This window comes from Mauremys mutica, chromosome 24, assembly GCF_020497125.1.
Source record: "Mauremys mutica isolate MM-2020 ecotype Southern chromosome 24, ASM2049712v1, whole genome shotgun sequence".
NCBI lineage: Eukaryota > Metazoa > Chordata > Testudines > Geoemydidae > Mauremys > Mauremys mutica.
This window is the reverse complement of record NC_059095.1, coordinates 7,607,110-7,630,252: the sequence shown is the minus strand read 5'-3', so window position 1 is coordinate 7,630,252 and position 23,143 is coordinate 7,607,110. Positions and strand designations below refer to the sequence as shown.

Genomic DNA, 23,143 nt, shown 5'->3' with positions numbered 1-23,143 from the left:
AGAGAATTGCTCCTTGTTAAAACAGGTCAATTACTGCTTTTATTGCAAAATTGCAAAATGGAGCCTGGTATTGATAAAAAGCTCTCCATGAAGTGTTTCCTTGCTCACTCAAGCGTACTAATGATTTAATTCTCTCCGAGTCCTCTGGAGTAGATTATTGTAACTAGTCTAAAAGCTGTTGGTGAATTCAAATCTCAGAAAGAGGTAGCTTTTCCAACAGTACTATGTCCTCAGCTTTGCAGAATATTGGTTTTGTGCCTTGACAACTTTATCCAGACATGGCCTTCTAATTGGCAAAAAAGCCCACCTTACTCTGGAGAACCCATTTCCCTGACAATCAAATCTATCCTTCCATATCTATCAATCATAATTAATCTCCTTTTTTTGTTTAAATTTGTATGTTTTATTCTTCAAGTTTGAAATACGTTTCCTCATTGTCCTTCGACATGCACCTTCCATGTACAAGGGAACCTCCTCAGCATTTAGGCCTAGAATTAAACTGACACGTTCACCTTCCAAACTCTACACTGCTCTGCAGTGTCTTTTCACATCTTCAGCATTTGCCTGAAAGAGCCAGGAAACAGTGGGCCATCTATCCTTAAGGAGAGCCAATGCTTATATCTTTAGTGGCTCACTTCTTAAAACGAGCGCTCTGTCCATCATCTTTGTACTTTTGTCTTGCCTTTTCCCTTCCTAGGCCTTTGTGGCTGAGTCTATACGAAGTCTATTATCTCTACCTAGGAGTTTACCCAGCAGGATTTCCCTGACCAGTGCGGACACACTTTTATTTATTTATTTTATTTTGTGTTGGGGTGCGGGGTAGGGGGGAAGACCTGTGCTCTACAACACAGCAGACCACCTGCATCTCCCCAGGTGGCATCTAGTATGGTTTTATAACACTGCTTTTAGCACAGATCTCAGACAAAAATCCCCATCTGTGCCAGCCAGGGAATCTATGCTGGCAAAAGCTATTTAGACATGGATGTTGCTGGTAGGGCTACAGCCATAATATGGACAGGACCTCTGTCTTTTCATCAAATTTTGCTTTTCTTTATGATAAGCCTCTTCTAATGGTTTTCATTGCTTAAAATAGAAAGGATTCCTTTTCAATCCAGCTTTGGCGTGAACTAATAAGCATATGAATTCTAAATATGTGCCTCTTTATTTACATCAACTAGGTGCTAGCTGTAGTACCTTCTCGGCCTTCTGGCTGGGAAAGCATTATCTAAAGTTGTATCTACTTATGTATCAGAGGGGTAGCCGTGTTAGTCTGGATCTGTAAAAGTGGCAAAGAGTTCTGTGGCACCTTATAGACTAACAAACGTATTGGAGCATGAGCTTTTGTGGGTGAATACCCACTTTGCCACAGAACTCCTTATCGACTTGTGGCCATTTATTAAGCACGATAACAAGAAATATTGCACTGGAGTAAAGGGAGTTGTTTTGAAATAATCATACTGAGTACTTATATAGAACTTTGTTTTCCAAGCAATTTATAAACACTAGCTACCTAATTAAGCTTCTCAATGCCCCTGTGAAGAAGCTGAATATTATCTTCATTTTCCAGATGGGCAGAAAGGCCTACAACACAGTTCTTCTCATGGTTTTTTTGGCCCATCTATTTTACAAACCACGATGATCCTGCCACATGGCCTGTGTTTGAAGAGAACTGAAGTTTGCTTTCTCCCTTTGTGCCCCTATCTATCAGCCTCTTCTTGTAGCAAGGTCTTTTAGTCAGTAGGGCAGACGTGTTGAAGTCCTGCCTAGATATTGAAATTTAACAGTGTTGTCAGTGGGTTTCCCAGACATGGCTAAAAATTGTTTAGTTTTTACTGATGATGGAACCTAACTGTGGCTTAATAGTGTTCTTGAATTGTGCTACTCAAGGTTTTAGCATGGTTTAGAGCAGGGGTGGGCAAACTATGGCCCGGGGGCCGCATCTGGCCCTTCAGATGTTTTCAGTTCGGCCCTCGAGCTCCAGCTGGGTAGCAGGGTTGGGGGCTTACCCTGCTCCGTGCATGCCGGGGCTCTGCGTCGCTCCCTCAAGCAGCTCCCCCCTCCTATGCATAGGGACAGCTGGGGGCACTGCTCACTGTCACCACCCCAAGCGCCACTCCCGCAGCTCTCCTTGTCCAGGAACCGCAGCCAGTAGGAGCTGCAGGGGCAGTGCCTGCGGATGGCGCAGTGTGCAGAACTGCTTGGCCACGCCTCTGTGTAGGAGCCATGGGGGGACATGCTGCTCCTTCTGGGAGCTGCTTGAGGTAAGTGGGCCCCAGAGCCTGCACCCCTGACCCCCTCCTGCACCCTGTTCCCCCTCCCACCCTCTGAACCCCTCGGTTCCAGTCTGGAGCACCCTCCTGCACCCCCAACCCCTCATCCCCAGCCCCACACCGGAGTCCTCACCTCCTCCTGCACCCCAACCCCCAATTTCATGAGCATTCATGGCTCGCCATACGATTTCCATACCCAGATGTGGCCCTTGGGCCAAAAACTTTTCCCACCCCTGAACTAGGGTGTCCAATTTTGGTTGGATGTATTCCTGGAGGTTTCATCACATGACATCTTTAATTCAAGATTAATCTTTAATTCCTGGAAACTCCAAGACAATCATGGAGGGTTGGCAACCCTATGTGGAAGGGCTCTTAGACCCTGTTTTGAAACAGTCTTTCTAACCCAGTCCTGATCTTCCGCTCCAGGGAAAGTACTTTAGCATTTCCTCTAGCAAGAATTAATGTATAGAAATCATCAGGCTAATTCTGTTCCTGTTTAGTGTAGAGAGAGCTTGAGAGCCCCTTGAAAGCTCACAAGGGTTTAATAATCTGTAGACTTTAATGTGACAATCTCAGCAGGTTTTGCCAGCCTTCTTCACATTACTACTGGTCCTGAAATCATTCCATGAAGCAAATTAAAAATAGAGTAGTACTGCAGGTATCCAGTAGAAAAGAAGTTCTGCAGTATGGGCCTGTTCTAACTCCTAGTGAAGGCAATGGGAGTCTTGAGTTGGACTGGGTCCTATGCTGAGGTATTCCACAACATACTGCTAACTGGGGAAATTCCTTTCGATTTTCACCAGGTTTTTGCTCCTGTTTTTCCATTTTGAGGTAAAATCAGGGCTTGTACAAACTTATAATGGAAAAGAAGCAAACTACTAATTGATTGGTATAATTGAGTTATACCAAACAATTTCAGTCGTGTTCTGAATCTCCCTATTTTTAATTGTTTTTCCCCCATGGGGAGGATAGTGTCATTAGAAATCTCTAAAAGGCTCTGAAATCAGTGGGTGTGGGTACTGTCTTGTAATAGGGCTGATAGTGGATTTATTACAATTTCTTAGGGTGGCAGGAGAGAAAAAAATGCCACTTTCCAGGAAAGAAGGGTATAAACTGTTTTGATGTACAGTGAAAGTCTAAACTAACTTCAAAAAATATTTCTCACCATTGATCTTCCTCTGGTGCAGCTCCATCAGTGGGAGGGGCTTGTAGTAGACAGACTGCCAGTGTTTTAACCACTGTCACCTAGGCCTGCTCTAAGCAGGGTTAGGTGACATGATGGTTAAAATGCATGTGGCTGGCCTATGGTAGCTGGAGGACTGCAGCAGCGTGAAATATGCCTACACTAGTGTTTGTCTTAGCAGAAGTTAAGTGTTTGCATGGCATAGATGTGACTTTTGTTTTTCTTTCCTCCTCTTCCAGGTGATTCCTCCCAAGGAATGGAAGCCCCGAAAGACTTATGATGACATCGATGACATGGTCATCCCAGCGCCTATCCAGCAGGTGGTGACTGGGCAGTCAGGATTATTCACCCAGTATAATATACAGAAGAAACCCATGACGGTGGGAGAATACCGGCGTCTGGCCAACAGTGAGAAGTATGTAATTGTTATGAGTGACAATCTGGTGCGGTATTATGAATTGGGAGGGGCAGTTGGAAAGTCTTTCTTCTTTACAAGCTGGGAAGGAATTGCAGCCAAACTTGTTAAATTGGAAACATTCTGGTGGGAATGGCTTGTACTTGTAATGTTTCAGATTTGTAATCGGAGGAGGCTGTGCTGGAGCATTCTTGTATGTTCTGCTGAACATGTACAGGCACCCTCCCCTGACCCAGCCTGGCCCGAACCTGCCACAGCCGGGGGCTAGGCGCCCGACCCGACCCAGCCCAGCCCCGAGCCTGCCGTGTCCGGGGGACAGGCGCCCCTTCCCGAGCCCTAGCCCAACCCGGACCTGCCGCGGCCAGGGGAGAGGTTTCTCTCCCCCCCCAGCCCAGGTGCTGCCGCAGGAAGAGAGAGCTGGGGGGGCAACCTCTCTCCCCACCATAGCCTCGGGGAGCCCCACTGCACCCTAAACCCCTCTTCCCTGTCCCCAGCCGGAGCCCTCAACCCCTCCCACCTCCCGCACTCCAACCCTCTGCCCCAGCCCTGAGCCGCCTCCTACACTCCAAACCCCTTGGCCCCACCCTGCCACGTTAATTTTGTTATGTGCACCAATATGGAGGTGATGTGTCACACAGGTTCATGTCACACATCACCTCTGTATTGGTGCACATAACAAAATTCATTCCGCACATGGGTGGGAAAAATTAGAGGGAACACTAGTTGCAGCCAATCAGTTATAGTAGGGAGAACAGAGTGATTAACTAGGTGTTCGGATATAGGTTCCTCTGGGTCTGCTAAGTAGCTCAAAGTATAGAAGACAGTAACTATACTTGTTTAACATCTAAGTTCCTAAACTCTTAGCTTTTCCCTTTGCTGGTCAGGTACTGTACTCCTCGCCACCAAGATTTTGAAGACCTGGAACGCAAATACTGGAAGAATCTGACATTCGTCTCACCAATTTATGGGGCAGATATCAGTGGCTCACTATATGATGCCGTAAGTGATATGTACATACTTTTCAGCTGCTTGTTAGATAGACCATAACGTTTAGTTCCTACTGAATAAATAGCAATAATACTTCTGCAGTGCCTTGCAATGCACTAGAATTGCATTGCACTTTACAAACAGTTAATTTAGCTTGGCAACACCTATGCGAGGGCAGGTATTGTCCCCGTTTTCTTCATGGGGAAACTATATGGTCTGATTTTCAGAGTGCTGGGCAATGGAGTCAGTGGAAGCCGAGAGTGCTTAGCCTCGCTAAGAATCAGACAAAAAGTACCTAATCAAAGATCACACAAAGCCTCTGGCAGAGATGAGACTCGTGATCTGTTCTCCTGATTCATCCACAACACCATTAAAGAAAATGGCCACCCAGTTAGAATGGACTGTCCAACCAGATGGACTCTAGGAAAAGCAAGCGCACCTTCCCGTTTCGGGTGGGGTTTTTTTTCCCCTTTGGAAAAGCAGCCAAAGAGTGAAATAAATTTCTGCTGAAGTGCTGTGGCGATCGGGAAACACAACACTTCAGGCCTTGTGCTCATAATAAAAAATTATCTTCACTATCTGTAAATACAATCTTTTAACTGAAAATAACACTCATTTTTGAGGAGACAAAGTAACGGAATATAAACTGATAAATCTCTTTTTTTAATACATCTAAAATGTTTGGTTAATGTGGACAGTTTTGTTTATAGGCAAGTATTTTAGAATCCAAGTACCCTGGCAAGTAAACAGGTACTACATTATATTAAGGATAAAGCTGGATTGGACCAATGAAGGGTCTTTTCTTTCCCTAATATCTGATTTTTACAGACTTCACCTATTTTTAAACCATCTAAAACTGTAATTCAATCCACCTTACTTAACAAAAAGTTACTCATTTTTTCTCTTTAAATATGTAAATGCAAATTTATATAAAATATTTTAAAATAACTTCTAAACCAGACACAAATCTACAAAATATTTAAGTTATTAAATATGTGGTGGTGTTTTCGTTTTTTTTGTACACGGAGGTGGGATTTTCAAAAGAATTCAGCCTTGGTCTAACTCTGCTCCTGTTGAAGTCAATGGTGAAATGTTCTTCTATAAACCATTTTAGCTTCATGGATGAGTAGTAAATTGATTTGGATTTCTAATTCTTCATTTTGGGTATAATTGTCCTGCACACCTACCTACACTGAGCTGGGATAAAGAGTGACCATGTTTCACTGGTTAGACCCCAATGTGCAGAGTAGAGCCCATAGCCAGTTGGAACTACAGGGGTTATTTAGGTAACTGTAATATCTCTTTTCAGAAGAGTGGACACTTTTTTATTGGTTGCGAGTGTCCTAAGATGACTTTTGTGTGCTCACTGGGGAAAGTGACTAGATCAGGGCTCGGCAACCTATGGCACGCGAGCCAATTTTTAATGGCATGCTGGGGCTTGGCGGGACCCCAGTGTGCCATTAAAAATCCTGACGACGCGGCAAGCTGCAGGGTCCGCGCTCCCGGGCTGGAGAGCCGGGCATGACACAGCAAGCCACCGGCCCCTCCCCAGCCTTCCCCCCCCTTCTCCATGAGCACAGCGCTCTGGGGGCTGGGGCTGCGCGCTCCTGCGGGGCAGCGTTTGGCTCCATGGGGAGGGAAAGATGGTTCCCGCTCATCCGGAGCCCTGCCACCGCGCGCAGCCCTGCTCCTCAGAGCGCTGCGTGTGTGGTGGCAGGGCTCCAGATCAGTGGGCTCCGGATCAGTGGGGAGCCTCGTGGTAAGGGGTCCGGGTCTGTGGGGGAGGGTTGGATAAGGGGTGGGGGCAGTCAGGGGACAGGGAGCAGGGTGGATTGGATGGGGGTGGTGGTTAGGGGCGGGGGTCTCTGGAGAGGGCAGTCAGGGAGCAGGGGAGGTTGGATGGGGCATGGGAGTCCCAGGGTCTGTTAGGGGGTGGGGGGTGGATAGGGGTCGGGGCAGTCAGGGGACAGGGAGCAAGGAGGGTCCTGGGGAGGCAGTTAGGGTGGAGGGGGTCTCTGGAGGGGATGGTCAGGGGAGGAGTGGGGGGGCGTTGTATGGGTCCAGAGTTCTGGGGGTCCTGTCAGGGGGTGGGAAGCGGTTAGATAGGCATGGGAGTCCGGGGGGTTCAGCCCTCTGCCCTGAGCCCTTACCCCCCCACCCCCCTCACACACACTCTCTGCCCTGAGCCCCGCACCCCCACACCCTCCCCCAGGCCCCTGCCTTGAGCCCTGTACCACCCAGCCCTCTGACTCCACCCCTCCGCATGACCCCAGCCCTGACTCTGGCACCCCCACACATACCCAGCCCCCCTACCCTGACACCTGCACCCCCTCACATGTGCCTAGCCCTCTGCCCTGACTCTTGCACCCCCCAGATCCCCAGCCCCCCCCCCACATCCCATGCACCCTGCACATCCCCAGCTCCACCCTGAGCACCAAACGGGAGCTCCTGCACCCTCACTCACATTCCCACCTGCACCCCTCACACCAAATGGGAGCTGCCCAGGTAAGTGTCCTCACACCCAAACCTCCTGCCCAGACCCTTCACCCCCAGCCCTGTGCTCGGTCCACTCCCACCCTCAGCTCAGTGCAGAGAGAGGAAGAGAATGGGCCAGAACCAGGGAGAAGCTAGGTACCCGCTGTATGTGGGCAGGGCCAGGACCCCAGACCGGCAACAGGCTGAGGGGGTCCCGCTGCCGGGATCCTGGCTGGCAGGAGCCAGTGGATGGAACCTCTGAGCAGCAGTGGGCTGAGCCGCTCAGCCCACTGCCGGTCTGGGGTCCCGGCTACTAGCCCCGCACAACCCACTGCAGGTCTGGGGTTCTGGCTGCCAGACCCTTCCCAGCTGGGGTCCTGGCTGCAGGCCCCACTCAGCCCACTGCCGGCCTAGATGAACAGAACCCCAGACCAGCAGCGGGCTGAGCGGGCCGGCGGCATAAGATCAACATTTTAATTTAATTTTAAATGAAGCTTCTTAAACATTTTGAAAACCTTGTTTATTTTACAATATAACACTAGTTTAGTTATATAATATATAGACTTGTATAGAGAGACCTTCTAAAAAACATTAAAATGTATTACCGGCACGTGAAACCTTAAATTAGGGTGAATAAATGAAGACTCGGCACACCACTTCTGAAAGGTTACCGACCCCGGACTAGATAGTGGTTATAAAGAACTTCTAAAAATCAGAATAAGGTTCTCTTTGAAGAGAAGAAATATACAATGGTCCCCTCATCCTTCTTTCCTTTTGAGTAGAAAACTGCATCTCTGGAGTGTTGACTGACTGGTTGTAATATTTAGACAGTTAAAATGAGATCACACTGTCAAACGTGTAGTGCTTCTGTATACACAACAGAGCAAACATTGAGAACAAACATTCTACACTAGAGCTTCTTGATTGTATAAAGAAAAATACAGCCCCCCCCACACTTATCTGACTTGGAATAAATACACATTATTGAGGCCTTCCACAGCAGTGGTTACTCAAAATGTTCGTTGACTTGACTTAAATACATTAATATTAGTATCTCTTGCATGCCTGTGGCATTTTCCAGTGATGATAACCTGGATGAAATATATTGATTCTTTAAAAAAACAACAACAAAAAACAACTTTTCAAAATTGATTTTTGCACCCGTATTTGAACCTTATAAGTAGCAGTTATTCACTTCAAATAAACAGATAACATGTAATTGGATTACCAGGCATTTAAATGTATGCGCATACTCTTGGTAACTGGCTTTGTCTAAGTATTTATGTTGCTCCCATCACTGAGGTTTTGGAATGCTCAAATATGTAGTTACGTTACACTTGTTGTGCCACTTCCTTTTGTGTTTTTATTGGGATCCTTTCTGTGGTGCTGTGCAGGTTGATATAAAAGTGGAATCAAGGGACACTTACCTTTAACGTGTTCCATGTTTCCGTGTATTGAAAAGTGCATTTGAATTGGTCTTTGGCATAACAGTAGAGATACTTTTAATATGGTTGTGAAAAAGGTTTAATTTAACAGTTAGCCATTTAAACCATGTTAAGTTAAATTGCTTTTTAAAAGCAATAGTGTGGATGCAACTTGAATCTCTACTAATCCTATGGGTGCTGCAAGCAAGCTGAAGCAGGTATTTCAAGAACTATTTTGAATACATATGGGGCACTGCTAGCTTCCTTTTGGAAATTCTACACTCGGTCAACCTTTCCGCTACCAGCTTGTGCTCATCTGTGGTCTTACCAGTCTCTACTGAGATGGAGAAAACCAACTAACAGGAACTGTTAAACTTTTTTTCTCTCCACTGTTGCTTCTCTTAAAATCTTGAAAATAGAAAAATTCCACATCCCAATTTTGTCTTCATGACATCTCTAGGCCAGCATTTGAGGTGGGCCACTGTAATTTTACTTTGGCTTTGCATGTATTCTCATTAATTAAGGGCACTTTTGAAAGCACTGCATCTAACAGTCTGTTCAGTGAAGGACGGCTGCTGCTTTAGAGCCATCTACTGGTATAGGCACTATACAGTCCAGTGCACTTGATCAGTGTCCTCAAAGTGGATCCTTCACTTGAAAGTTTTTTGAAGAGAGCATGTAAATTTACTTTACTATTACTCAATTTTATTTTTCTGATTGAGTCAGTTTCCCAGTGGTGGAGCCCCCACAGAACACACATGCCTGCTCTGGAGATAATGCAGCTTCTAATTAAACACTATCTTGAAGCCTTACCAAAAAAGTAGTAAAACCTTTCCTTAGTGCAGGGATCGGCAACCTTTCAGAAGTGCTGTGCCGAGTCTTCATTTACTCACTCTAATTTAAGGTTTAACGTGCCAGTCATACATTTTAAGGTTTTTAGAAGGTCTCTTTCTGTAAGTCTATATTATATAACTAAACTATTGTTGCATGTAAAGTAAATGTTTTTTAAAATATTTAAGAAGCTTCATTTAAAATTAAATTAAAATGCAGAGCCCCCCGGACCGGTGGCCAGGACCTGGGCGGTGTGGGCGCCACTGAAAATCAGCTCGCGTGCCGCCTTCGGCACATGTGCCATAAGTTGCCTACCCCTGCCTTAGTGTATGGTGAACATTTATTTAAAAAAAACAAATATATTGGAAATGATTGGAACTTAAAGGAGCTGAATTAGTGCAGACACAGAAGCCTGTCTGGAAAACACAAGACGTTAGAATAAATTTATATCCAAATTTTAGGCTTTAAAGAGAGATAAAATTTTGGATGTGAACATAATTCCTTTTAACCTTTTTGTGCATCTTATAGCTTTTGTAATTACTTGGGGGGGGGGGAGGAGATGTAGGGCATAAACTGCACTGCGTAAAATAGATGGATTTAAAAAAAAATCTATTTATATAAAAGAGTAGCCTCTGACTTCATATTAACCAAGATAAAAATGTTGCAAGGTCTATCACTGTCATGTTTCAGAGCATGCATTGATCCCTCTTTGGGCTCAGGAAGTTAGCCCTTATTTCTTTGTTGTGTCGTATTGTACCTATGACGTACCTGACTTCAGCAAATTTTGGAGCCAGGATACTGGAGCAGATCAAGAATTATCAGTCTGTTCTGCTAAAGCAGCTCCTGATATGTTTCTACTTCGACTATGCTGAGTGGAGCCCTCTTGTCTTGTAGGATGTAGAAGAGTGGAATATTGGGAATCTGAACACCCTGTTGGACATGGTGGAGCATGAATGTGGGATTATCATAGAAGGTGTGAACACCCCCTACCTTTATTTTGGCATGTGGAAAACAACATTTGCATGGCATACTGAGGACATGGATCTCTACAGCATCAACTACCTACATTTTGGGGAGCCAAAATCCTGGTAAGTGGTTAGAATGTTGATGAGAGAAATAGTCATGAACCTTTGTCTCTGCTCGGACACTACCCTAGCCTCATTTTCTACTTCTGTGTAAGGTCTTGTGTATAACTCCAGTACACAACCTTGATAGGAAGCCAACTGCTAGTAATTGACAATAAGATGAAAGTGAATATATTTGGTCATAAAGTTGACATCACTGTAAGTTAGTACCCCTTAGACTTCAGATTAGTTGTACTGACATAAACAGCTGGCTACTTTCATTGCACAAAAAACTCCTGAAAACCCAGTCTACACTAGCATTCCTTTGCAGGCTATTCCAATAGAGGTCTACACAGGCTCTTTCTTTCCCCACTCTTTCTCTCCTACTTGCTATTTTAATACATTATCTTTCCTTCACTTCTCTGTCTTGCTTTGAAGTATAAGTCCTGGCTCTGGCATCCTCCTTTAAGGGTGTCCATAAGAGAACAGGGCTCTTGGGGAGGGAAGGGCCTAAAACCAGTGAGAGCTGTATTTCAACATTAAGACTTCTTGTAATGAATGCAAAGGGTGGAAGCTGAGAGACATAAGAGAACAGTGATAGTGAAACATGAGCACTGCTGAAGCACTTCAGTATTAAAACACTGCAGTCCTCACATTTTGCTGTGCGGCAGACGGCATCTGTTATCTTAAGCTTCTACAGTTCAATATGCCAGATATTACCAATCTCTGGAGGAAGCTGAGGGAATTACTACTTCCTGGCTGATTCTTGAATCAGCATATTAAGTATTTTTTGGAGGCGTTTATGCATTTCCTGGTTAAAACTAACTTTCTATGAAAATGATCAATAAATAGGGTGAAATGGGGGAGTCAGGGAAGATGGAATTAAATAGCTTATAAAAAGCCTGTATATTTGGTTTCCACAGGCTTCCTTCTGTTTAAAAGTATAACCAGAGAGACTTGTCGACCCAAAAGAGTGATTTGCTGGGGATCTTGATGTGACTAATAAATATTGACATTTGCATGCAAATTCAAGCTTAAATGTCACAGTAAAGCTCTTGTCACTGTGCCCTGGCACTGGCAGACAAGATCTTCCCATCTCTCAACAATAGGAGTCCCCAGTGATGCCACTTATCTCCAGGCTGATAGAGCCTGCGGGTGTATGAGAGTTGCCAGGAGGAAGGAGCCTGTAATGGATAAATATGGTGTTCCTTTACAACGCAGAGGGAATGGGGAGGATGGGGCTGGTCTGTGACACATTCAGCCATGGTCTTGGTGCAAATCTTTGAATCACCCAATGGAAGATATTAATCTATTTTTGTGGCTCACCTGGCTTCACGGTTTCTCTTATTCAGGCAGAGGTGAAAGGACCAACAGGAGCAGTTATGCACTCTACGATAAACTAGTGTGACTTGAGGAGAAGTGGATCTCTGGGCTCTGAATAAAAAGTGACAAACTTTCATTTTAGATACCATCAAGTTGTCTCTGTCTTTGGAAGCAGCACATCCAAAATCATCTTTATTTGGTCCCTTGTCTCCACTAGGTGGTGCCAGAGGTGCATCAGACATTTTTACTATCCTTTAACCACATAGCAGTGAACGTGAGGAAAGGTGAAGCGTAAAGTCTTGGTTTTGGTAGTCTAAAGCCACACATCAGCATATAGATGTAAGTTGATGTAAAATGTGTGCTCTAAAATGTTACGTGCAGAACCCATCTTTAATGTAAACAGGGTTTGCATTGGGGACATGTGGTTTTAATGACACCTGTCACTCCTTTACACGTTTGTGCACAGTCATCCCCTTTTCCTTTGTTTCTTGAGGTTTTTCATTCTGTACCCAGAAGAGGAGTGTTGCCTTCAGAAAACAGGAATGACACCAGTTTATCTCTTGAGAGAAACGTAGGCCCAGCACCAAAATAGCAGCTGCTGCTTTGTATACAAAGACCCTACGCAGTAGCATTTGGATTTTGTGAGTGAAGGTTTAAGAATACAGGCGAGTCTCATCTTGCCCGGGGGTTCCGTTCCGCGGTTAGCGCGTAAAGCGAAAAACGCGTATAGTCAAAATGACATTGAGTTGAATGGCGGGCGGAATCGCCCGCACTACAGGTACAGTATTAAAATTGTTATTTTTCTCTTTTTTTGTTTTTTGCCGACTGCGTAAAGCTGAAATTGCACATGTTGAATGTGTGTAAGATGCGACAGACCTGTAGAGTCTAGAGAAAAGAAGCCATTTTTAAATGGCACTGTAGGCATATGAGGCCTGACTTTAAATGTTGCCCTTCTGCCCTGCATTTTTCCAGTTTCACTAATTCTTTGTGGAGTAATACAAGTAACGGGCAGCGATGCTTATCAAAAGGACAACCAGCTCTTCCTGTAATGCTGTTGCGTCTTCCCTCAATACCAGTTCTGCATTAAACACTGGGATTCCCACAAGCTAGCCCCTGTTTCTGTGGGAGAAGTGGAGCTTGTAGCTAAAGATGACTGTGTGTGCTGCATAGTTACCTGAAGGAGGCAAAACAGAGAGAACTGAAAGCTCAACCTGTGTCATAGAGCCAACAGCTGCCAAAGTGCTTAGAGGGTTTCATCTGCTTTTGTTTCTTTCATCTTGCTCAGGAGTTGGGGGTGGGGGCAAGTGAAGCAAGAGACCACCTGCAAAAACTGAATCCCAGTTCCTAGTGGAGAAGTAAAGAGGAATCACAGTTGTTGAAGAGAGCAACCACCAGACATTTGTGCATGGGGTGGGGAGGAGAAATGATAAAACCTGCTTTTAAAGGAACTTATGAGATTTGTGTGTGTGTGTATTTTTTGTTTTTTGCCCATTAAAATTACATGAGTACTCTGCAAGTGGTGGAGAGCTGATTGTGCCATGTTTAGCAATGGAGGGTGGATAAGATTTTAGAGTAACCCAGCCATTCAGTGGCTGGGCAGGTTTTGTATTGTAACCAATTACATAAAGCAAATATTATGAAAAATAAGGATGTTGAGGTCAGGCCATGGGTTGGGCAAAACATTTTTCTGTTGGGCTGAGCTTGTTATATAGATGACAGTCTCTAACACAAAGGTAGATGTGTTGTGACAAGATGCCATTGCTGGTTTGGCAGGACTTCCACTGTTCCCTTAAGCGCAAGGCGAGCACATCACTTGCCCAAGTCTTTTCCTCCTTGCTCTTCACCCTGACAGCTCCAATTAATGATTTCTGAAGCTCTTCTGTGAAAGCACATTGTCTGATAAGGAGTCTGGAGTCTGCAAACTGCTCTGAGCAGACCGGAGAATTTTCAGGCATGCTTGCCAATTCTCATCTCCCAGCTATGGTTGCAGTGCTGCTACAAATCAGTGCGGGGAGCTCCTGAACTTCAGAGCAGAGACTCCTGCACAGCAGGCTGGCCTCAGAGATGTCTGTAATGATGGTTCTGTTTTTCTGGCCGCACCTTCGTGGAAATTTCCCAGCGTTCTTCATCCTTTTTATAGACTCTTCGACCCTGGCAGTGATCATCTTAGAGGCACCTCGGGGAATAGCAGGAGTGCAGAGAGTTACAAACTCGACCAGTTTGGCGCTGTGCTCTGCAATAATAGAGGGAGGGCTATTGTTAGGTTGTCAGCTAGAGATATTTCTACACTGACACTGAATGATCCTTTCTATATTGGTGGTCTTCCACCTGCTCAAAGTAGTCCATCAAATAAATAAATATACCCCCCATACACACGTAAATATAAATATTTTTCTTATCCACATCTTTTTTTTTTTTTTAGGTTTCTTTAGTTTAATCCAGAATGATGCTGTCAGGTCTCTAGTGAATAGTCCTGCTTTGCAGTGGAGGGGATCTTGCCCAGCCTAAAAGGCTGCTTATCTTCCTTCTGCCAGGAAGGGGGCAGAAATCAGGCTGAATGAGGTTGCCTCCCAGACTCTGGCCCTGGTGGGTTCTGCTGGAATTATCCCCCTCCAAGTTTTACTTTTCAGAGGACTTGGTAAAGGGAAGAAGCCCTTCAACTCTCCACAGGGAGGGTGAGGAAAATTTGGACTGTGGAAAGCCACTTCACGACTCTTTCCAGTGAACATAAAGTGAATATGATAAGGCTCTCACGGGAGAGGGAGGTATGCAATATGATATAGGAGAGAGATTTTGTGTGGATGAGTCTCAGTGGGGAGTGTGCCCAGAAGAAGTCATTGTGGAGTAGCCTCTCCATTCCTGTCCTCAGAGATTCTGGGGTAAGTCAGCCTCCACAAAGCATGAATTGTGTATGTTGATATGGGAGTTGCAATGAATGTTTGCATTTCAGTGGTAAAGATGACTTCTTAGTACCCTGAGTATAAACTGTTTGGTTGTACAGCTGCTTGTTTTTTGTGTGTGTGTGTGTATTTCATTGCACAGAAGCCCTGGTGCCAACACCTCCTTGTGTTACTTCACTTTCATAAACTGAGCAGAACAAACTGTGGCAAAATCAGTTCCTCCTCCAATCTCATTTCCAAGGGAAGCAGATGCGAAATGTTGAGAGTAAAGTGAATTGTGCAGGCAGTGGAGGGTCATCCAGTGATAAGAGAGATAGAAGGTGTCAAGAAGGGCAGCTTTCTCTCTGCTTCCAAACTCTCACTAAACAATTGCCTCGGTCCCTCAGCTTCTAGATCAGGGGTAGTCAATTATTTTTGTCAAGATCCAAATTTCTTGGTCAAGGTATAGTCAAGGATAGACTCCAGAGAACATAATAAAACAACAATGATGATAATTAAATACAAAGATTTCAGGGTTCATTCAAAAGTGTGTGGCGGTCCATATTTGATCCGTTGTCTGCCTATTGACTTACACCTCTTCTAGGTCATCATAACACACCCCCCCTGGGAGAAGAGATGGGTAACAGTGTCTGTCCTCAGCTGGTGCTGTTCCTGCTGTAGAGATCAACCCAAAGGGGGCACTGTGTTTTGCTTGCCTCTTGTCAGAGAAGCTAGATCATGTCTCCTTTGATGCTCCAATGTTCAGATTCATCTGTAGCATGTTGTGATGACCATGTGGCTGTCTCAAGCCCAGCAGAGGCCATTCTTTGAGGCGTGAGTTAGGAAGGGGGCACCTCGACTCAAACATACACTTCAGGAAACTTTGAGCTGTTGAGTAATTTCATTTTAAGCTTCACAGTCATGGAGCTGCCAGATTGAGTCTCTTGCTTGCATGTCTCTCCCTAATTATAATATACTGTTCATCTTACATTAGTAGCTTAATTACAACCTTTTCATAGTCTGTCTTCATTTTCTAAAGTTTGAATTTATTCCAGTTTGCAGCCTGTATTAAACCTCTTGTGGTAGGAGTTTTTACTGTATCAATTATACGTATTATGTATAATTACCTTATAAACCCATATGTGGAACTTTAAAATGCAGCAAATTGTCAAATGACGTTAACAGGAGACTTGACTTTATAATGGCAAAAGCAACTAAATTGAATGCCAAGACCAATGCTCTCTGCTCATCACACTCTGCTGAGGGATGTCTTTTGTCTCAGCCTTTGTGAATTCAAAAGTTTGTGTTGAAGCCATGACAATACCAATGCTACAAGGTGCCATGTACTGAGGATATGTCTGCACTACCCGCCGGATCGGTGGGTAGTTATCGATCTATTGGGGGTCGAATTATCGCGTCTACACTAGACGCGATAAAAATCGATCCCCGATCGCTCTGCCGTCAACTATGGAACTCCACTGCGGTGAGAGGCGGAAGCGGAGTCGACAGGGGAGCAGCAGTGGTCGACTCACTGCTGTCCTCACGGCCAGGTAAATCGACCTAAGATACGCCAACTTCAGCTATGCTATTCGCATAGCTGAAGTTGCGTATCTTAGGTCGATTCCCCCCTCACTGTAGACCTAGCCTGAGTTTATATAAGCTCTCTTATATCCTATGTTGAAGCTTGGTCACTATATCCACTCAGAGCTGCAGTAGCAGTCATGCAGATTTAAGGTACCTGAATCAGCCCTCGAGGGGATAACACTGCTTTGCACTGTTGCCATCTGAAGATTTCCAAGTGCTTTACAGACATTGCCTCGAAACAGCCTTCTGAAGTAGGTGAGTGTTAATATGTACCCATTTCACAGAGCAAGTTAGTAGCAGAATTGCTGTCATTGATTCCCTTTATGCAGCTTGTTTAGTTTGCTGAGATACAGTTAGAGCATGAATTCCTAACTTAGAGGGTGTGGTTAATTACAGTTGAACAATTTTTAATTGTGTTCTGGCCTTTAGAAAAGCTGGCCATTGAGGTTAAAGCTAATATAGTCTTTAATCTACCCTTGCCCTGAAGTGCACAACTGTGTTACATTTGAAATATGTCTTTGCCCTAGTATGAAGAATTATTCAGTACCTAAACAAGTCCTTAAATTGTGAATGAGTTTGATACTGTGAATTTAGTTGGATATGTACATGAGACAGTAAGTCTCATACTGTTAGGTAGCCTCAGATCTGTGGTGTGGAGCCCACTAAGTGTGTAATAAGGGTGTGTCTTAGATGTTTTGAGAGCATCCCTGTATATGGATAGTCGCACTATTTGATCTTTTTTTCCCCCCAAACACCAGTGGAGTAACATTCTTTAAAACTTTCTCTCCAAAAACATAGCTTGAGTCAAAGCAATGTGGGAGGAGGCTTCCCTGCATAGGATAAATCTCTGTCCACAATGGTCAGGAAAATCGTATGAGAAACTTGCTTGCCTCAGCCATGCTTTTAACTAGCCTGTTTCTGATCCCAGCATTGTTAGGGCCTAAATCCCCATATTTTTTAGTGGAGATGAAATGGGGAGATCAATTTGACAGATGTTTGTTTCCATGCTAAGATATTGTTTATCTGGAGATGGAATGTATTTGAGAACCCTCCTTCCTTCTCTCCTGACCAATGGCATATACTGCAACAGCTGCAAATGGAAAAGAGCTGATAGTTTTGCTGCAGATTTTGTTTTTCATTATTGTCTCAGGGTGCATTGCAGCTGTCTTGGCCGGAACCCTTGCCCTCCCCGTCCTCCAGGATAGAAAATGTTAATCCCTCGGGAGTGATCTTGGATAAAGAAAATGACCTGCCTAATGCTGTTGTGAAGCTCAGCTATGCCAGCTTCTTTCCTTCCCAGTGCTAAATGCAGAGGCAGGACATTTTATCCTTGCTTATCCCCATCTCCCCTATGTGGTGTTCTTTACCCCCCACCCACTTTAAAACACCCTCACATATGTTGCAATTTGCTTTGAGCTTGGTGCAGTCTCATTTCAGACTGCTGGGTTTAGTGTTTGGTACTGAATTGTCTGGCAACAGGGGGGAGTTGGGAGGGATATTTGTCCCTCACTCCATTATTACCTTCTGATTATTACTCTCCCAAGGGGGCAATAGCACAAGGATGTTCAAACGTTAAATCAATCATTTGTGCGATCAAACTTGATTAGTGGGATTCCTTTAACCCCGTACACTCTGGAGAGCATGTGAGTCTCTTAAGGGTAGATTAGCTGGAAACTTGAATGTGCCTGTTGACCTTTAGGAAACCGAGAACACTTTAAATACATTGCACTGAGAGTTTTTTCCTTCGATTCATCTTCATGTAAATATTTCTCTGCTGTGTTTATTTTCTTCACTCTTTGCTTTGGGAGATTTTCACAAGAGAAAATATTTTTTTTCTTCCTATTGACACCTTCAGCAGCCTCACACGGGAAGCATATAGGGCTGGCTTGTTTTAGTATTTGTGCACTGCGCCCTTGCATTGTTTGCATGTTCCATTCTGGCAGGAGAGATTTATGGGCTTGGGGAAGTAGGGGGAAGGCCATTCATGCAGTGACAGGAAATTTGTGAGCTGCAGGGAGCCATCCAGCCTCTGTTCCTCCATGAAATCTGTTTTGTGGTTCTGCAGTTTTGGATGGAGGGAGGGTAGAATTTATGATGGTGATTGATTTATGGATTAGCCGAAGCACCATTTGCGCTTGGGGTGATTTGCCAAAGCAAGGCTCTTTTCAGTTGGGGTGGTTGTGTGTGTGTGTGTGTGTGTGTGTGTGTGTGTGGTAATGCATATTCCCTTTATTTCTCTTAATGGTAATGAGGGATATTAAGAGGCAGAGCAGCTCCCTCCCTGTAGTCACCCAACTGTGTTTGGTCAAAGCTGCTCTGGAATGGGGCTTTTGCCTTAAGAATCTGTGCGTGCATGTTGATGACTCTGGGATTCACGAAAGGAATGATGTATTGAGATGCAGAGTTGCATCCCCCTGTAATTCAGTGATAGATGGGAGGAATGGAGCAGTGAGTTATTAATACAGGCTTTCAGGCTTCATATACCGCAGTCATTAGTTAATCGATACAAACCACACCATACTGCTAATATTCAAACAAGCCTTCTTGCAGACTCCCATGATGTCTGAGCAGACACAGTTTGGCCTGCAGGTGGTGCTATAGTGAAGGACGCAGTAATCATGTGAGGCAGGAGCAGCGCTGCTTTTACGGTTTGTTCTTAGGATCCAGAGACTTGGTGCATTATAGGGAGGCTGAAGCTTGGATGAGTTGAATGGTTTTAATGCCATTAGAGAACCAAACAGTTGCCTATGAGGAATCGTTATTCAGCTCCTGAACTGTCGCCCTTGTTTCTTTGCCCAGAGCAGGAGTCAACAGTTGAAACAATGGGAAATTCTCTTTAATCAGATAAGTGTTTAAATGATTGTGTTACATTGCTGTGGACATTTTGTAAACTGATAATTGTCCCAACACGTACTGTGCACTGGGACCCAGGTGGTGCCCCCCATGTGTTCCTGGGGGGGGGAAAACCTTCAGAGAGAGACTCCAGCCAGTAGGCGCAGTCAAAGCAGAGAGTGCTGCCCTGCAGGGGAGGATGTAAAAGGGGACCTGCTGGGCCACCCCTCCCCCAGCATCCCCACATCCCTAGAACTGTGCTGCGGAGATCTCCCCACACACTGTGAGCGCAGGTGGTGCCTCCCTTCCCCCACAAGGTAGTCGTAGAATCATAGAATCTCAGGGTTGGAAGGGACCTTAGGAGGTATCTAGTCCAATCACCTGCTCAAATCAGGACCAACCCTCAACTAAATCATCCCAGCCAGGGCTTTGTCAAGCCGGGCCTTAAAAACCTCCAAGGAAGGAGATTCCACCACCTCCTTAGGGAACCCATTCCAGTGCTTCACCACCCACCTAGTGAAAAAGTTTTTTCTAATATCCAACCTAAACCTTCCCCACTGCAACTTGAGACCATTGCTCCTTGTTCTGTCATCTTCTACCACTGAGAACAGTCTAGATCCATCCTCTTTGGAACCCCCTTTCAGGTAGTTGAAAGCAGCTATCAAATCCCCCCTCATTCTTCTCTTCTGCAGACTAAACAATCCCAGTTCCCTCAGCCTCTCCTCTTAAGCCATGTGCTCCGGCCCTCTAATCATTTTTGTTGCCCTCCGCTGGACTCTTTTTCCAATTTTTCCACATCCTTCTTGTAGTGTGGGGCCCAAAACTGGACATAGTACTCCAGATGAGGCCTCACCAATGTCAAATAGAGGGGAATGATCACATCCCTCGATCTGCCGGCAATGCCCCTACTTATACAGCCCCAAATGCCGTTAGCCTTCTTGGCAACAAGGGCACACTGTTGACTCGTATCCAGCTTCTCGTCCACTGTAACCCCTAGCTCCTTTTCTGCAGAACTGCTTCCTAGCCATTCGGTCCCTAGTCTGTAACAGTGAATGGGATTCTTCTGTCCTAAGTGCAGGACTCTGCACATGTCTTTGTTGAACCTCATCAGGTTTCTTTTGGCCCAGTCCTCTAATTTGTCTAGTCTTGAGGAAACCGTGCAGAGAGGAATCAACCAGAGGTTCCAGCTGTTCAGAGCTGTTTGATTGGCTGTTTGCTCTAAATCCTCTTCCCTCAGTCGCTTCACCTCGGCTTCATTCCACAACTGCCCCTCTTACCCTCTGCTCCCTGCTCTGTTCCTCTCATCCCACTTCCCTTCAATGTCCCCTTTCCCCTTGCTTTTCTTTTCAGTTAGCTGCTCATCTCATAACTACCTCCCCCGTCCTCCAAAAATAATGGCGCTAATACGACGTTTCCTGTCATCGCCTTGTTCATTTGGCTTGTTATACCCCTTTCCTCCATCCTGTACCTGTCTTGTGTATTTAAGTTGTAAGCTCTTCATGGTGAGGACTGTCTACTACTGTGTTTGTACAGTGCCTAGCACAGTGGGGCCCCTCCATTTTTGGTTAGTCCTAAGGCACTACTCTAATAAACATGATTAATAATAATTAATGATTTAATTCCTTTTTCTACAGCAGTGTGTCTAAATGCGTTCCTATTCTGCTGGCTTAGTGTATAATGCATGAACTGCCTTCTCCCCCAGCACTAATAATTCATCACAGCTATATAGTCCCAGTCTGTATTGAGAGAGGCCCATCTTTGATGAGAGAGAAGGCTCTTGCCGAAACTCAGTCTTCTGTTTTGCAAGTGTCTGCTCAAAGCTCAAACCTGATTTGAAATGAAGATCTATGGAAGTCTGACAGGATCACAGATGGGTTTTAATAACTTAGGCTTTTGAACAGTGCACTCTGTCATTGATACAAGATGTGAAGGAAATAGAAGTGTTTTCCTTCCCCATATAACCCTCTCAGCCTGATCTGACTTGAGCCCTGTGGGAGAATGGGCTTGTAGACTCTGGCTTCATGTGGCAATGGCAAATGGGCTAGCTAAGACTGAAAGGACCCACCAATGGCACTGGACGACTGTTTTCATTCATGCCGCCTTAATATTTGGGCATGAGTCAAGTTTTTCTCTTTACTCAGAAGAGGAAATTGATCTGGGATGGCATAAGTGCAATAAAGAGTAGTTTAAAATAGCAGAATTCCTACAGTGTCTGATATTTATAGTGCTCTACACCAACAAAGTTCTATGTAAGAATTGAGTATTTAATCCTCCTCCTGTGTGAGGAAGGTTATTAAAAATGCACTTCACTAGACCTGGGGGGTTGGGAGGCATAAAGGAACCTAGGGAAGCCTCTCATTGACCTGTATGTTATCTGGAATACCTCTCAGTTTTACTCTTCAGTGCAGTGGGTGACTGGCGCAGGGATACTGACTTCAGACTGGAAGGTGCTATTGTCGTGTGAAAAGATACAGTTTGTCACAGCAAAGCCTCTGCTCTGTAAAGTTCCTGCTAGAATGGGCTGCTTCTCCTCTTCAGATTCATTTAAAAGAGCAACCAAAAAAAAAAAAAAAAAGGGAAGAGGCTTCCAGATGAGGCCACCATCACAAATGGACAGATTTGTTTTGTTCTGCTGCAGGCATTTATTCTGTCTCCATTCCAAGAGCAACAAGGTGGGTGCATGCGTTTTTCAGTGCCCAGTGAAGGGGACAGCTCTTGCAGGCTAGTTGGTACAGGATAAGAACATCTGTTAACGTATTGCCAGGCACTTAGTGGTCTCCCCCCACAGTGCATGTGCATAATTCTGGCTAACGTTAATAAGAGTTACATACGCTCATTAAGGGGGAAATAGATCTCTTAATCTTTCTAGACTTTCTGCCAGTAAACCAGGGTTGTGAGTTCAATCCTTAAGGGGGCCATTTAGGGATGTGGGGCAAAAATCTGTCTGGGGATTGATCCTGCTTTGAGCAGGAGGTTGGACTAGATGACCTCCTGAGGTCCCTTCCAACGCTGATATTCTATGAACAACTCTCTAAACATTGCGCTATGTTTCTTTCTGTGCTGCACTTCTACTCTGTTCTGCCCCCATTAAATAGCTGTTGGAAGTATAGGATAGTATTGTGGAGGCGGTTTTTTTGGGTAGGTTTTATAGGCATTTTAAGGTACCTTACTGGTAAGAAGGCGGCTTCAGTTAGTGCTGATAAGTTGTAAGGGTGAATCTGACCTTGTAGTCCTTAAAACTGGGACCTTGTCCAGAAGATAGAAGAATTGGAAATCTGTGAAATGTGAGTGCACTTTTATTTGACACACTGAACTGCTGATAACACAGGTTGAGGTTTTTCATTTTCATCTGTAAGAATTTATTAAATTTCCTGTTGTGGGACAATGGATGGAGGCCTCTGTGTTAACTCCTCGCTTGGAGAATGGTTTAATGCTGTGACAAAAGGGGCCAGCGTAGCCAGGAAGCTGTAGAAAATGTACAGCACAGCAGCACTCTTTTTGGCTCTCCCCTCACAGGGACTTCACCTTCCAGTTGTATACCTTGTCCAAATCTGTCGTCTCAGATATCAAGGGCTACGGGGTCGGATCTTATGCATGTAGGATAGACAGGATTGTATAGCCAGCCTGACAGTGAAAGAAGAGTTATGTTGGCATTTTCTTTTTTACCCGAGCTAACTTCTGATAAGGAAACATCAGCATGTTCCTGTATAAAATGCCCTTTATGTTGCCAAGAGTTACCAGGAGCACCAAGGTGGTCTTCTCTCCCTTGTGAGTAAAGGAAGGATCTTAATTTCCCTGGCTGGGAAAGTCAGGCTTCTTTTGGTGGGTGGTGGACTGAGTCTCCAGTAACCTGTGCCTTGAGGCCAGATTGTTTCC

General features: G+C 44.9%; 1 protein-coding gene across 2 annotated transcripts in view; it reads left to right on the top strand.

Moving 5' to 3' along the window:
• KDM4B (lysine demethylase 4B) overlaps positions 1-23,143 on the top strand; it is a 165,153-nt gene that overhangs the window by 40,222 nt on the left and 101,788 nt on the right. For both annotated transcript variants that reach the window (XM_044998466.1, XM_044998467.1), the window contains exons 3-5: positions 3,693-3,868; positions 4,753-4,867; positions 10,480-10,673. In XM_044998466.1, the coding sequence (XP_044854401.1) occupies positions 3,693-3,868; positions 4,753-4,867; positions 10,480-10,673 (485 nt within the window). The remainder of the gene's footprint in view (positions 1-3,692; positions 3,869-4,752; positions 4,868-10,479; positions 10,674-23,143) is intronic.